The sequence below is a fragment of the Dermochelys coriacea genome, chromosome 14, assembly GCF_009764565.3.
Source record: "Dermochelys coriacea isolate rDerCor1 chromosome 14, rDerCor1.pri.v4, whole genome shotgun sequence".
NCBI classification, from domain to species: Eukaryota; Metazoa; Chordata; order Testudines; family Dermochelyidae; genus Dermochelys; species Dermochelys coriacea.
Window position 1 is genome coordinate 38,338,035 of NC_050081.1, and position 15,225 is coordinate 38,353,259.

The following is a 15,225-nucleotide window of genomic DNA, read 5'->3' on the forward strand; positions in this document are numbered from 1 at the left end:
TCAGCCAGCAGGGGGACCCAGGTGTCCGGGGGGTGCAGCTCAGCTGACAGGGGCACCCAGATGTCCCGGGGTGCAGCTCAGCCGGTGGGGGGACCCAGGAGTCCGGGGGTGCAGCTAAGCAGGCAGAGGGACCCAGGCGTCTGGGGTGAAGCTCAGCCAGCGAGGGACCCAGGTGTCCGGGGTGAAGCTCAGCCGGCGGGGGGACCCAGGCGTCCGGGGGGTGCAGCTCAGCCGGCGGGGGGACCCAGGCGTCCGGGGGTGCAGCTCAGCCGGCGGGGTGACCCAGGCGTCCGGGTGGGACAGCTCAGCCGGCGGGGGGACCCAGGCGTCCGGGGGTGCAGCTCAGCCGACGGGGGGACCCAGGCGTCCGGGGGGTGCAGCTCAGCCGACGGGGGGACCCAGGCGTCTGGGGGAAGCTCAGCCAGCGAGGGACCAAGGTGTCCGGGTTGAAGCTCAGCCGGCGGGGGGACCCAGGAGTCCGGGGGGTGCAGCTCAGCCGGCGGGGGGACCCAGGCGTCCGGGGAGTGCAGCTAAGCAGGCAGAGGGACCCAGGCGTCCGGGGGAAGCTCAGCCGACGGGGGGACCCAGGCGTCCGGGTGGGACAGCTCAGCCGACGGGGGGACCCAAGCGTCTGGGGGAAGCTCAGCCAGCGAGGGACCCAGGTGTCCGGGGGGGACAGCTCAGCCGACGGGGGGACCCAGGCGTCCGGGAGGTGAAGCTCAGCTAGCGAGGGACCCAGGCGTCCGGGGGGAACAGCTAAGCCGGCGACGGGACCCAGGCGTCCGAGGTCAATCTCAGCTGGTGAGGGACCCAGGCGTCCGGGAGAATTTGGCTCCTACCTCCTGTGCTGTCTGGGCCAAGGTTAAGTCGGAGGAGCTGGTAAGAACCCAGGCGACCGAGAGAGTCTGGCCCCCAACTCCCTGCCAAGGCGAAGTCCAAGAAGGACCCAGGCATCCAGGGAAAGGTCAGGGAGTGGAAGCCAGGCGTTCAGAAGGAGCGCAGCTGCTGGGGACCCAGGCGTCCGGGACAACGGGGCCGCCACTCCTCGGACCCCCGGGCAAGCCGTGAAACCCAAGTGGGGGGGTGGAGGGAACCAAGGCGTCCGAGAGAACGTAGCCCCCACTCCTCTGACCTCCTAGTTGACCGGTGAAGCCCAAGCGGGGCTGGAGGGAACCCAGGCGTCCGGGAGACCGTAGCCCCCACTCCTCTGACCTCCTAGTTGACCGGTGAAGCCCAAGCGGGGCTGGAGGGAACCCAGGCGTCCGGGAGACCGTAGCCCCCACTCCTCTGACTTCCTAGTTGACCGGTGAAGCCCAAGCGGGGCTGGAGAGAACCCAGGCGTCCGGGAGAAGCAAGCAGCAGCTCCTGCCTCTGCGCCACTGTTGCCCCCCCCGTTAACCCCTCCCTGGCCAGGCCCCATCCCAAGCATTGGCTGCCCCACTCCCTCCCCCGATTCAGCTCCAACGAGCCGGCCCCTCCCACCCGGATCAAAGCCAGGGGCTCTGCCAAGGTCGCCCCCCCCCCGCTAAGTGCCCCATCGCCGCTCAATGGGTCCCACTTAGCTCCAGACAATGGCCCCGGGGCCTGCCGGGGGGATGCTGAGAGTGGGGGGCAGGACTCCTGGAGTCTCCGGGGAGGGGAGGGGGGACTGGTGGTCGGATGGGGAGGGGGCTGGGAGCCAGGACTCCTGGGTTCTCTCCCTGGCTCTGGAGGGGAGTGGGGTCTAGTGGTAAGAGCAGTGGAGGGAGCTGGGAACCAGGACTCCTGAGTTCCCTCCCTGGCTGTGGTCGGTGTGGGGGGAGGGTTACAGGCGGGATGAGCGAAGTGGGGTGCAGAAGGGTGAAATGACTGACTTGACCTTTGAAGACCGCTCAGAAAAGTCAATGGTAGAACCCAGGCGTCCTGGCTGGCTCCCAGACCCCGCCCCCCCGAGCCGGGAGAGAAACCCGGGGTCCTGGCTCCCAGCCCCCCGCAGTCTGGCCCATCGGCCTCACTCCCCGAGTTTGGGGAGATTGGGGCGGGTGGTTCATGGCCAAGGGCTGGGGGAGGCCCTTGGGGACCGGCAGCGGAGGCGGCCAGGAAGCCAGCCCCCCGGGGAGCCATCAAGGTCCGGGCTGCCCCATTGATGTGAGAGCCGGGCGCTTAGCAAGAGAATGGCTTTGATACATTGTGTGGGGCGAGGGCGGGGGGCACCAGGGGGCGGGGAGGGGCTGGGTTTATCTCCCCTTGGTTTCGGTCGGGTTTTGATCACTTTGCAGCCTCTGATGGGCGTGAGCCAGGTGGGGCTGTCTGGGCTTGGGGGGGAGGGGGGCTGGGAGCTAGGACGCCTGGGTTCTCTCCCTGGTTCTGGGAGGGGAGCAGGGGTCAGTGGGTTAGAGCAGGGGGGCTGGGAGCCAGGACTCCTGGGTTCTCCCCCTGGTTCTGGGAGGGGAGCAGGGGTCAGTGGTTAGAGCAGGGGGGCTGGGAGCCAGGACTCCTGGGTTCTCTCCCTGGCTCTGGGAGGGGAGCGGGGGGGGGGCAGTTGTTAATTGCCGGGTGGGATGGGAGCCAGAACTCCTGGGTTCTCTTCTGGCTCTGGGTGTGGGGCAGGGGGCAGTGGTTAGGGCATGGGGGGCTGGGAGCCAGGACTCCTGGGTTCTGTCCCTGGTTGTGAGAGGGGAGCAGGGGGGGCTGGGAGCCAGGACTCTTGGGTTCTGTCCCTGGCTGTGGGAGGGGAGCGGGGGGAGGGCAGTAGTTAGGGCAGGGCGGGCTGGGAGGCAGGCCTCCTGGGATCTCTTCCGGCTGGGAGGGGCAGGGGTTGACCCCCCAGCACTTAGCAGGCTGTTGGGGGGTGAATGCCCCGGCCCGGGTGCTATTGTGGCCGGGATGGCCAGTGACACACTCAGCTATTCAGGTATCAATGGCCCAGCCCTGGGCCCAGCTGACCTGCGGGCGGCTCATTGTGTATCTCTGGATGGGCTGTTAAACCTGAGGCCTCAACCTTGGGAGGGGGGGCTGGGGGTCAAGAGTGAGTGAGGGGCACCAGCGGGGCTGGGGGGGCAGGGGGCTGCAGGTCGGGAGTGAGGGGCACTGGAAAGTTAGTGGGATCAGGTAGAGAATTGAGGGTGAAAGCTCAGGGAGAATTTGGGGTCCCGTTTCTGGGGGGGCATGTCCAGCTGGGGGTAGTTTACAGCATTCAAAGAGAATTTGGGGAGCAAGTGCCTGATATTTGGGGGTGATTCTTTGGGGGAACTGGGTGTAACTGTGTCTGGGATTGGGGGCAGGGTTCACTGAAGGGTCCTGGGGTCCAGTTGGATTGAGGGGGGCTGGTGAGTCTGGGGGGGTCCTTCCTAGTAGGAGAGCCCTGTCTAGGATTCAGGGTGGCAGATACTTCAGGGGATGTTGATAGAAGAGATACCTAAGAGGCTTCGGTGTTGCAGGGGGCCCTGGCGAAGGACGTGGGGGGTTCCTCAATCTCAGGGTCACATGACCGGGAATGGGGGATTATGGGGCATAGGCTCCGTGTCTCCCATCCTGCCCCATGGCCCAGCCCTTTGTCCTGCAGTCCAGGAGATGGGACCGCAGCCCATTGGCAGCCCCACGGCTGTGTCCTCCCCGGATCAGAGCCAGCACCCCTAGAGGGGCCAGACCTAGTGTCCGAGACTCACAGACGCCTTCATCTCTTTTGCTTTTCCTCTTTTATTCCAAGTTGGAGGTTGAATAAATAGGACTTAGGGTGGGAAACTGGGGGGAGCAGCATGGCGGGGAACAGTATGTGGGGGGGCAGCTGGGCAGGCGGGGAGCAGGGGGCCTCTAGCATCTCCCTCTGATCTCCCCTGGGACCCTGGTATGAACCAGAGTGTGTTTGTGTCAGTGCCCCTGCTTGAGGGCTCAGACCTGACCCCCCCCATGTATGTCAGCACCCCCTGCTGGGGGGCTCAGATCTGCCCCCCAAGTCAGCGCCCCCTGCTGGGGGGCTCAGACCTGCCCCATGTTTCCCCGCCAACAGCCCTGGGCGTGGGAGCTGCCGGGACATCCGGAGCCCTGACAGCCACATGACTGAGCGCGGCTGTGACACGCGTGTGAGCCCGGGGCGTTACGGATGAGGGAAACCCGGCCGGCCATGCGCGGCCATTCAGTCACATGCCAGCGTCAGGGCCACACGTGCTGCCGTGGGACTCAGCCCTGGCCACGCCGCAGCCCAGCCACGAGCCCAGCTCATGCGTGGCCAGACACCAGCACACGTATGACGCCGCGGGGCCGTTGTGCACACGGCCAGGATCTTCCAATTCTCTGCTTGCTTGGCCTTAGGGGGAAGGAGAGTGAATGGGGGAGGGGCGGTTCCTGGTCCATATCCCCCTATATCGACCCCCTGGTCAAACTACCGTCGGGGGGGTTGGGGAGACTTGGTGTCACCTCAATATGGGTTCCCCTAAGTCCCTGTCCCCTTTGAGTCTATGACTCCTCCCATGATTCTCACCCCAGTCACTAACCTGCTGGTCAATATCACCCTGGGGTGTCACTTCAATACTTGTCCCCCCCCAGCTGCCCTCCTCCCAGCAGGACGCCACCTCTGGTTCCTACCCTGTTTAGGTTCCCCCAGTCAATATACCCCTTATATACGCCACCCTGTCTGTCTCCTGGTGTCACTTCAGTGTCACTCCTGATCTCATGGTACCCACCAGCCCCCTCCTTGGCCTGCTGGGAGTGGGCAGTTGGGAGGTGAGGGGAACCCATGGTTCTGCCCCACAGAGCTCCCCACACACACACTGTTTAGTCTCAGTCAGTATCCTTCTATATGGATCCCCTGGGCAATTTTCTCTTGGTGTCACCCCAAATCCAATCCCCCCCAACTCCTGAACTCACTAAGACCCTCCTATGGTTCCTACCTTGTATAGTTCTCCCCAGTCAATATCCCCCCCATATGGACCAGCCCCATAGCACAGTCCCTGCCCCCTGAAAGGAACCATGCTCTGGACAGATGGGTCTTCAGGAGGGTAGAGAGCAGGGGAGAAATGGGGGTCCCCGCATCAGAGTGATGACCCATCACCTTTAACCCCCCCCCCGAGTCGTTCTGGTGGGGGCGGGTTCTTGGGGAAGATGTTGCCAAAATCTGAGCAGATCCACCTCCCCCCATGTCTCCACCAGGGGGTGCTGTGCTGCTCCGAGGGAGGGGGGCTGAATGGCGGGGGCAGGGGGGCAGGGTTAGGGGGGGCAGGGCTGCCGGGCGGGCGCCGTGTTGAAGAGCGGGTTGTGGATTCCATTTCCCCACTCTGGGAACAAGGGAAGAGGGGGAAGAAAGAGAAAGGAAGAAATTAGTGAGGGCACCGTGCGAGGGGCCCTGACCCACTCCCCCAGCCTGGTGCCCCCTACTGAGCCCCCACCCCCACAGCCCAGTGCCCCCCACTGAACCCCCTCCCCCACAGCCCGGTGCCCCCCACTGAGCCCCCACCCCACTCCCCAGCCCGGTGCCCCCTGCTGAGCCCCCGCCCCCATCCCCACAGCCAGGCGCCCCCTGATGCCCCCCTGCCCCACTCCCTGCAGGCCCAGCGCCCCCTGCTGCCCCCTGCGGTCCCCGCCCGCTCCCCACAGCCCAGCACCCCCTACCGGTGCCAGTCCGGGACATTCGTACACCGTGAAGTCCCCATTCTCAGTCTCCGACTCTGTCGAGAGCTGCTGGACGGGCTTTGGGGGGCTCCTGGAGGGGACAGACCCAGACACGGGGTGAGGAACCTCACAAGCCAGGACCGGGGCTGCGGCCAGGGTCTAGCCCAGGGGATTGGGGTGGGGAATCCGGGGGCTGAGGCAGCTCTGCAGCCAGGGGAAGAGATCCAAGGGACCCAGGTATCCGGGTGGGAAACGGGGTCGGGGGCACCTAGACCTGAGGCCCAATGTCGCATGGGTCCGGCCAGAGGGGGGTAGGGGGAAGGGAGTAACTGTCCCCGAAAGACCCCCAAACTTGGGGGAGGGTACAGTTGGCTGCTCACAGGACAGGGGGCTGAAGGACTGGGGGGGTGAGATTTTGGGGTGCAAACTTTCCAGGCTGGATTGTGGGGGGAAGGTCAGAGGGGACAGAGAGGGGCGGGGAGGGGCAGAGGTCAGAGGGGACTTGAATGGTTTTGGGTTTTGGGGGAGGGGTGGATTGGGGGGAAATTCAAGGGGGATGGGAAGGGGAAAATTCAGGGTGAGTCTGGAGTTTGGGGGGTTGGTTTAAGGGGATGATTTGGGGGGTGTATTTGGGGTGGGGGCAGATTCAGGGGAATAGGAGGCTTGGGAGAGGGGGCATGGAGTGGGGGAAGGGAAGGAGTGGATTTTGGGGTGTGGATTCGGGGGGCCCCTCCCTAAGCCCCTCCCCCCCACTCATAACCAATGGTGAATGCGGGGGGGGGTGGGGATGGAAGGGAACTCACGCCTCATTGGTCAGGATCTTTTTCTGGCGCTGGTACTGGTGCACCTGGCAGGACTGGGCCAGCCGGGCGTCCATGTACTGGGGGGACAGACAGACAGACAGATGGGGAGATGGTCAATGGTCAGGTGAAACTGCTGTCCCGGATGCCTGGGTCCCATTCCCTGTCCCGGTCTCCAGTCCCCTAGTAGTAAATGCACTGTGCTCCTGTCCCGGACGCCTGGGTCCCATTCCCTGTCCCCGTCTCCAGTCCCCTAGGGGTGAGCACACTATGCTCCTGTCCCGGATGCCTGGGTCCCATTCCCCGTCCCAGTCTCCAGCCCTCTAGGGGTGAGCATGGTGCAGGGGGGGTCTCACCATTCTGGGCTGGTGGTATCGATAATGATTCCCCCGATACGCCGTATATGCCATCTTCTGGGCCAGCCGCACCTCCTGCTGCAACCTGGGGGCACGGAGTTCGGTGCGGGGTCAGAGCCGGGGGTGGGGCAGTCCAGGGCTGGGCTAGCAGGGTCTATGGGTTGGGAGTGAGGGGCACTGGCTGAGCTGGAGGGGAGGACCCAGGGGCTGCGGGTCGGGAGTGAGGGGCACTGGCAGAGCGTGGGGGAGCAGGGCTGGGCTAGCAGGGGGCTACGGGTCAGGAGTGAGGGGCACCGGCTGAGCTGGGAGGGCCAGGGCTGGGCTAGCAGGGGGCTGCAGGTTGGGAGTGAGGGGAACCGGCAATACTTGGGGGGCAGGGCTGGGCTGGCAGGGGGCTGGGGGGGTGCAGTTCCTACCTGTACCAGCAGAGGGCAGCCACCAGCAGCCCTGAGACCCCGGTCACTGAGCACATCAACACCAGCACTGCAAGGGGGTGGGGGGGAGAAACATTAACCCCTTGAGCACTGGCCCCCCCAACCCCCTCAACACCTCCTTGCCCCGCAGGCGCTCTGTCCCGCCCCCCGCCCCATTCCCGACCCCTCCCTGTTACTCACGCAGAGACACGGCCTCATTGAGCCGGGAATCCGGGGACCCGAGTTCAGGTCTTCCTCCGGCCGGGGGGGCTGGACCCTGGCATCTTGGCGGACGGGGGAGTGGTGGGGGGAGGGGGAGATGTAGGGGGGGTCTCGGTGACCGAAGGAACCTGGGGGTCAATCCCCATGGATCCAGCTGCAAAGATAGAGATGTCAGAGCGCCCCCTGCTGAGCTCCCTGGCCGCTCTCCACAGCCCAGCGCCCCCTACTGACCCCTGCCCCGCACCTCTCGGCCCAGCACCCTCTGCTGAGCCCCACCCCCCTCCCCACAGCCGAGTGCCCCCTGCCGAGCCCCCTGCCATGCTCCCCACAGCTCCCTGTTGAGCCCCCACCCTGTTCCCCACAGCCCAGCCCCCTCTGCTGAGCCCCCCCAAAGCAGCGCCCCCTGTTCCCCTTCAGTCCCTACCGTGCTGGGGGGGCTCGGTCCCAGGGGTCCTGGATCCCTTCTGTTTTTTGGCCACCAGGGAGCGGATGAGGGTGGCCAGGTCGCTGGGCCTAGCGTCGGCCTTGGCTCTGTCGTCTGGGAGAAACACAGGAAGATGGGCCAGTGCCCCTCACTCCCGACCCAAACCCCCGCCAGCCCAGCCCCCCCCCAGCCCTGCCAGTGCCCCTCACTCCCAACCCGCACCCCCTGCTAGCCCAGCCCTGCCAGTGCCCCTCACTCCGAACCCGCAGCCCCTGCTAGCCCAGCCCTGCCCCCCCAGCCCTGCCGGTGCCCCTCACTCCCGACCCGCAGCCCCTGCCAGCCCCGCCCTGCTGGTGCCCCTCACTCCCGACCCACAGCCCCCTGCTAGCCCAGCCCTGCCGGTGCCCCTCACTCCCAACCCGCAGCCCCCTGCTAGCCCAGCCCTGGCCCCCCCAGCTCTGCCAGTGCCCCTCACTCCCGACCCGCAGCCCCTGCTAGCCCAGCCCTGCCGGTTCCCCTCACTACCAACCTGCATCCCCCTGCTAGCCCAGCCCTGCCCCCTCCCCAGCTCTGCCGGTGCTCCTGACTCCCGACCTGCAGCTCCCTGCTAGCCCAGCCCTGCCCCCCCCCCCAGCCCTGCCGTGCCCCTCACTCCCGACCCGCACCCCTACCAGTTCTGCCCCCCCCAGCCCTGCCGGTGCCCCTCACCATTCCTATGCAGCGTCTCGAGGACGCAGTCCCCATCGGGGTCCTCATGGTAGGGGCGGATGCAGGGGCCACAGCTCCGGATCCCCCCGGGGCCGCAGCCCTTACGCCGCTGTAGGAGACAATTCAGCCGGATCCGCGGCGGGCACGTCGCAGCCGGGCCTGCGGGAACAGAACCGGAGCGGCCCCTCTGTAACCACCGGCCCCCACTGCCCTCCCAGAGCCCGGAGAGAACCCAGGAGTCCTGGCTCCCAGCCTCTCCCACCCCCGCTGTAACCACCGGCCCCCACTGCCCTCCCAGAGCCCGGAGAGAACCCAGGAGTCCTGGCTCCCAGCCTCTCCCACCCCGGCTCTAACCACTAGACCCAGCTCCCCTCCCAGATGTTTCAACATCTGTCCTGGCATTTGCTCCGGTTCTCCCGATCTGCAGCGCCCCCCCCCCGCTCTGCCGGTGCCCCTCACTCCCGACCCGCAGCCCCTGCCAGCCCAGCCCTGTCCCCCCCAGGTCTGCCGGTGCCCCTCACTCCCGACCCGCAGCCTCCCGAAGCTGGGAATAGAACCCAGGAGTCCTGGCTCCCGGCCCCTCCTACTCTCCTCCACACACCCCCGATGCCCCTCCCTCTCCATGTCCCCCCTCACCTGCCTCCCCACCGGCCCCCGGGGCCAGCCCCAGCTCCAGGAGAGCAGCCAGGGCCGCCAGCCAGCGCAGGGTCCGCATCGCTCCGAGCGGGGGGGTCCCCGCCTCTGGATCCGCCCTCCCCGGCTGGTGGGGCGGGGGGTCAGCGGAGCGCGGGGGGAGGGGCAGGCTGTATTTATGAATGAACCAGGGATGGAGACGGAGACAGAGGCGGGCGGGGGAGGGGAGGGGAGACCGACCCACAAGTCGCCTTCACTTCCTGTCCCAACCCCCCTGGCTGGGTGTTCTGTGCGGCTGGTACCCGCTTGCCCGCCCCAGAGGTGGCTGCATCTCAGGGGCGGAGGAGCCAGCCCCATTTGAAGCTGTTCTATGTGGCAGTTACCCAGCTGCCCCTCCCTAGAGTCAGCCGCATCTCAGCACCAGGCGAGGGCTCCTGGTCTCTCTGCCCTGGGTCTGGCTCTGGGACTCCCTGGCATGGATGTGGGGACGCCCAGCCGGGAGATCAGTGACACCCCCACCCCCAGCTGGTATCCATGGTCTCCAAGGAGACGCCTCCACCTGCAGTGGTAGATGCAGCAAACAGCTTCTCATCCCCCCCCCCCCAGGGAGATGGAACCCAGGTGTCCTGGATCCCAGCTCCCCCCCCACACTCTAACCACTACACCAACCCCCCCCTCAAGCTGTGGAGAGAACCCAGGCATCCTGGCTCCCAGCCCCTCTCACACCCACACACCCACCAGCTGTCACCATGGCAACCAGCTCCCTGCACTGATGGACCTGGGATGAAGTTGATGCAGCCGTGGGTTGTCATGGTGACAGGATGGAACTGTGGGGGGGGGATCCCCAGTCCCCCCTTAGTTATGGGGGGAAGGGAAAGGGCTTCATCATCTCCCCCCTCCAGGAAACTGAGACCCCAAGCTCCCCACACGGGACTGGGGGGACCCCAGCCCTGGTGCCTGGCTGGACCCCAGGTGTGTGAGGGAGCCCCCCGCCACACGCCAGCCCCCGCTCTGTGCCATGGGCAGCCTGCAGGAGGGACAAAGGGAGCCTGGCCAGCCCTCCATGGGGTATCCTTTGTGACGTGAACCAGCTGGGGTTATAGTGGGGGGCTGGAGCGGGGGGTGCCCCACTGATGAGGTGCGGTGCTGGCATCTCTGGGGCCTGTTGGCTATCGGAGGCTGGCACGGCCCTCGGGCTGACACAAGGTCCATTTCACCAAGACAGCAACCCTCAGGGAGAGCTCAGCTGGAGAAAGATTTCCCTGGAGCGGTGCCAAATAGCCAGCACTGGGAGAGGAGTGGTGGCTAGTGGTTAGAGCAGGGGGCTGGGAGCCAGGACTCCTGGGTTCTCTCTCAAGTTCAGGGAGGGGAGGGCTAATGGTCAGAGCAGGGGGCTGGGAGTCAGGACTCCTGGGTTCTATCCACAGCTCGGGGAGGGGAGTGGGTTCAAGGGTTAGAGCTGGGGGTGGGGGCTGAACTCCTGGGTTCTCTCCCCAGTGCAGATACAAACACAGACCTGGGGGCTTTGTTAGCTCAATACATGATTTATTTATCCACTGGTCTACCTTGGCTTGCCAGGCAAAGGAATCCAGCCACATCTGCCTCTCCACGGCATGCAGCCCCAGCCAGCCCCACAATCCCCTCCGCTGACAGGTAGAAAGCCCAGCTGAGGGGCTGGGAATCCCCCTGTCTGCACAGCAGCTGCTGGGCCTGGGTGGTGCCTTCGGGAGATGGTGCCCAGAGACAGCTGGGCTTAGGTCGGCATTGTTTTCTTCTTTACCTTCCTTTGGCTGGGCGAAGCTTCGGGCAAGGAATTCGTACCATTTTCCTGGGTTCATTCTACCGCAGAAAGAGCAGCAACGTCGCACGAGCTGCCGTGAAAGGAGACCCAGCTTTGGGGTTTTAACCAAGCCCATTTTCCTCCTCAGTGCTAGCCACGTGTGTGAGTCGGACAGCGATTAACTTTTGAACACAGCCCCTATTAGTTAGAATTAACTGCAGCGTCCCACCACTTCTCTGGAAGGCCAGCCAGTTTTAGGCTTTCAACTCAGAGCGGTTTCTCCAAACTGGTATCCAGGCATTGGAGTAGAATATGGATCATTTTTTTTTAAATATTGTCTGATTCTGGGGGTTTTGTTGACTGTAGAAATAGCCTCAAAGTTAATGCCATCTTCAGTGGAAGACACAGCGAGTCTGGGGATTTTTAACGCCCTGTGTTTTCTGTAACTGTTACTTGGTCATCTGAGTACAAGAAGTACGATTGGGTTTTTTACAGATTTTCTTATTACTGGGCTTTTATTGAACCCCCAAAATAGCAGCACTATTCCTTCACCCTGTTATTTTTCCCCGAAGGAGCCAGAAATTTCAGAAAGGGGCATTTTTATCCTAACAGTTAGCTGGGTAGAATAGAGAGGTTTCGATTCTAATGGTCTTTTTACCTTTAAAAAGGGAACAATGTCATGGCATAATATCTCATCCTCCCAGCTGAAACTGGGACCATTTCCCTTTTCACCCTTCAGCGTTTGCCTCCAAAATCCTCCCCAAGTGTCTGAGTATGATAAACGATTTGATTTTTTCAATATACGCATTATCGAGCATCTGAACTAAGTTGTCCTTTTGGTCTCCTATTCTTTCTAGTGATAATCAGAATACCGAGCTCCTGTACACAACTTTCGTCAGCGGAAAACGAGCAGGACCATGCTGGGAGGAGTGAGAGGCTTTTGAGTTTTAACACAGACTGGATTTCTCTCAACTGGTATCCAAACATTTGAGTTGACATGCCAGTAATTTTGCAGTAAATTAACACCTCTGGCTGCTTGGCAGGCTGGGGTGGTCTCTTCTTCCGTGAGTCCAAGCTGTCCATAGGGCCAGCCAGCCAGACCTGATTTCTAGCCTAAAGCTACGCCCCCACACTATTTGTTAATAAAACCAAGAGAAAAATACATGCAGGGAGCAAAGAAGGGGTCACAAGGGAGTGCGGCCCCCACAGGCTCTTTCTTTCCTCCCACAGGTGGGTCTGACCATGAATCTGAGCCCCCCATCAAGCAGGAGAGGCCAGGCCAAAGCTGGCTTTGCGGGAGGGGACAGGGGGCTCCGGCAGATAGCAGAGCTCCGGGACGGGCTCCCCTCAGGACCCCGCGTTATGCCTGTCGCCCAATAAGGACGTTGTCTCGTCAGCGCTCCTGCGAGATTCTGCAACGAAAACACAGACGGGGGAGTCTTCAATCAGCGAACTCACCGATGTGCTGGTAAGGGATGGGGACTAGGAGTTAGAGCAGGGGCAGCTGGGAGCCAGGACTGCTGGGTTCTCTCCCGGCTCTGGGAGGGGATTGGAGTATGGGGGTTAGAGCAGGGGGGTGCTGGGCCCCAGGACTCCTGGCTTCTCTCCTGGCTCTTGGAGGGGGGGTAGCATCCAGGACTCTTGGGTTCTCTCCCAGTTCTGGGAGGCGGGTAAGGTCTGGGGGTTAGAGCAAGGGAGTGCTGGGCGCCAGAACTCCTGGGTTCTCTCCTGACTCAGGGAGGGGTGCCTAGTGGTTAGAGCAGGCTGAACATTCCCTTCTACCTCTAACAGCTGCACCCCATGGCCATCTCCTCCAAATGCCCTTGTGCCTCAGTTTACCTCCCTCATGACCGGCACTGGGGTGGATGATTCTCCGGAGCTGCTGGGCCTGACTAGCTTAATTCCAACCCTGACGTGGCCCAATCAGCAGCCTGGCCAATCGCCGGCTAATTAGTGTCACCAGCCTTCACCCAGTTAGCCAGTTTGCAGTTGGTCCAGCTGGTTGCAGCTGGGAAGAGCCGCTGTTCCATCCGGACTCCACCTAACGCTGCCCCAGCCGGTCTGGAGCCGGATCCTGAGCTGGTGTCAATCTGGAGCGACCCCACTGCCCTCCAGGGAGCCAGGGTTGGATTCTGATCTAAGAGTAACTTCTTAACCTGGCCTCAGTGGGAGCTAAATATCATAAGTGTACAATTCAAAGGGAAACTGAGGCATGGAGAGGAAAACCAGGGATGGAACCCAGGAGGGCCCAGCTCCCAGTATCCCTGCTTCTCTGCAGATTGGAATAGTCTAGGGCCTTGGAAGAATAGCAGCGCAGTTCTTATTGCACCCAATAGGGGGCAGTGCAACATGCACACATCACTGCAGAGATGGAAACTTAAACCATCCATGTGTCTGCCCCATATGCCCCAATCCATCCCTCTGTCCTCCGCACTGGAACCATATCTGTGTGTCTACCCCATACCCCATCGTCCATCCATCCTCCCCATGGATCTATATGTGTGTCTGCCCCACACACCCCTGTTTCCCCCACCGCAGATACCCATCCATCTCTCCCGGGTGCCCTGCTCACTCCCCGCCCCCGGTACCTCTCTTTCTCCTGCACAGCCGCTTGATGACGTGCCACATCCATTGCACGAGGAGGCAGAAGCACTTGTACTGGTTGCACATCGTGGGCTCACCTGCACCTAGGGAGGAGGGGGGGGAAACGCCGGGGCCAGTGATCAGGCAGCACTGGGGCCAGATTCCCTCCCGCTTGCCTCGCCAATCTCCTGCTGGGCTGGAGTCTGCTCACAGCCCCCAGGCACAGACCTCCCGCACCCCCTCCTGTGCTTGGGATGGGGTGTCCCACTTCCGAGCCAGGATCCCGGCGTGATCCCGTCGTACCCTGTCCGGGGAGGGCCCCGTGCACATAGAGATCCACTCCCAACCCCCCAGCTGTGCCATTTCCCAGGGTTGGTGCTACTGGCAGCTCCTCCTGCTCGCACCGTCGCATAATTAACTGCCCCGCCCGCCCGCCTCCACAGCGGGCCTGGCAATCAGGCTGTGGTGAGAACCAGATTCCTGTGCTAACCTGCCGGGCTCCTCTGGCTAGACCCTGGTCACCCTGAATCATCAGCCAAACCAGTTTGAGTCCGTGCCATGAGAAAAACAGCAGCAGCAGGCTGGCTCCGGATTCACACCAGGACCCAGCCGCAGCCGCCCCCCCACAAACCCCGGGCCCAAGGGTCAGTGGAGAGCTCTGACCGATCTCCATTCTCAGAATCCGAGGGACCGCCCTGATCGGGTCGTCTGATGACCTCTCTAAGCCAGGACTTCCCTGAATTAATTCCCGAATTCAACTAGAACAGATCCTTCCGAGCAAACTCCTGGTCTCGATCGAAACACAGCCGGGGCGGGGACTCTGCCTCGACCCTCGGTAAAGTGTCCCCAGGGTTATATTCCCCTCCCTGTTACAAAGTCACATCTCGTTTCCCGTCTGAATTTGGCTGGTGCCGGCGTCCAGTCATCGGATCGGAAAACTCTCTAATCTGGAATTTCTGCTTCGCCTTCCAGCCACGCCTAGGGGAGCTCCTGTCTCCCCGTAACCTGTCTGTGGAGCTAAAACAACTGAGCTCCTGGAGTCGGGGTTTCTAGCTCTTTCATAATTTTCATGGCTCTTCTTTGAGCCCTCAGCAACTGATCGATGCCCTCCTCGAATTGGGGGCCCCAGAACTGGATTGAAGCCACGGCCGCACCGGGGCCGTATCCAGAGGGCAAATCCCATCTCGGCTCCTGCTCCAGGGTGCCGTTTACATGGCCCAGGATGGCGTTGGCACTTTCTCTCCGCATCACCCCCAAATCTTTGCCAGAGCCCCTGTTTCCCAGGAGGGAGCCCCCGGGCCCAGACACCTCTAAGAGCCACCGGGCCATGGGCTGGCGTGGCGTATCCCCTCCGTTCCCCGCCAGAAGATCCTTACCGGTCTCCGGCGTCGTCCCACTCTGGGTGCCTCTCCCTTATCCTCTGGAACGGCCCTGGGTTTATATACCTGCCTCCCCGCCCTGAATGCCCAGACTGGCTGGATCACAGCAGGGCGAAGTCACGGGGTGGGGAGAAATTGGGGTGTTTTCACAACTGCCCCGGAGCAGCCGGTAGGGTTGGTAGCCTGCCAGGTTGTCATTGAACCCAGCATCCTCCACCCCACCCTTCGCCGGGGTCTCTGAGGCAGGGCAGAGCTCTGGTGGCAGACCTGGAGGGGGGGGTATGATTCTTTCTGGGGGGCTAAGGCAGGGGATGATATTTGGGGGAAGTGGAATTGGGGCA

General features: G+C 63.0%; 1 protein-coding gene and 1 long non-coding RNA gene across 2 annotated transcripts; both read right to left on the reverse strand.

The window, feature by feature from the left end:
• Positions 1–3,317: 3,317 nt before the first annotated feature.
• Positions 3,318–9,683, reverse strand: LOC119843151 (neural proliferation differentiation and control protein 1-like). The gene is given in 12 exon segments (XM_038372090.2): positions 3,318–5,123; positions 5,126–5,252; positions 5,587–5,677; positions 6,390–6,466; positions 6,743–6,827; positions 7,159–7,225; positions 7,357–7,392; positions 7,395–7,415; positions 7,418–7,531; positions 7,802–7,915; positions 8,510–8,668; positions 9,146–9,683. Coding segments are annotated over 12 exon segments (1,062 nt in total). The 5' UTR covers positions 9,225–9,683; the 3' UTR covers positions 3,318–5,031.
• Positions 9,684–12,259: 2,576 nt separating this feature from the next.
• LOC122456667 lies at positions 12,260–14,912 on the reverse strand. The gene is made up of 3 exons (XR_006275657.1): positions 14,882–14,912; positions 13,511–13,609; positions 12,260–12,334 (listed from the first exon to the last, which is right to left on the reverse strand). It is a non-coding gene; the product is annotated as an uncharacterized LOC122456667 (long non-coding RNA).
• Positions 14,913–15,225: the final 313 nt, after the last annotated feature.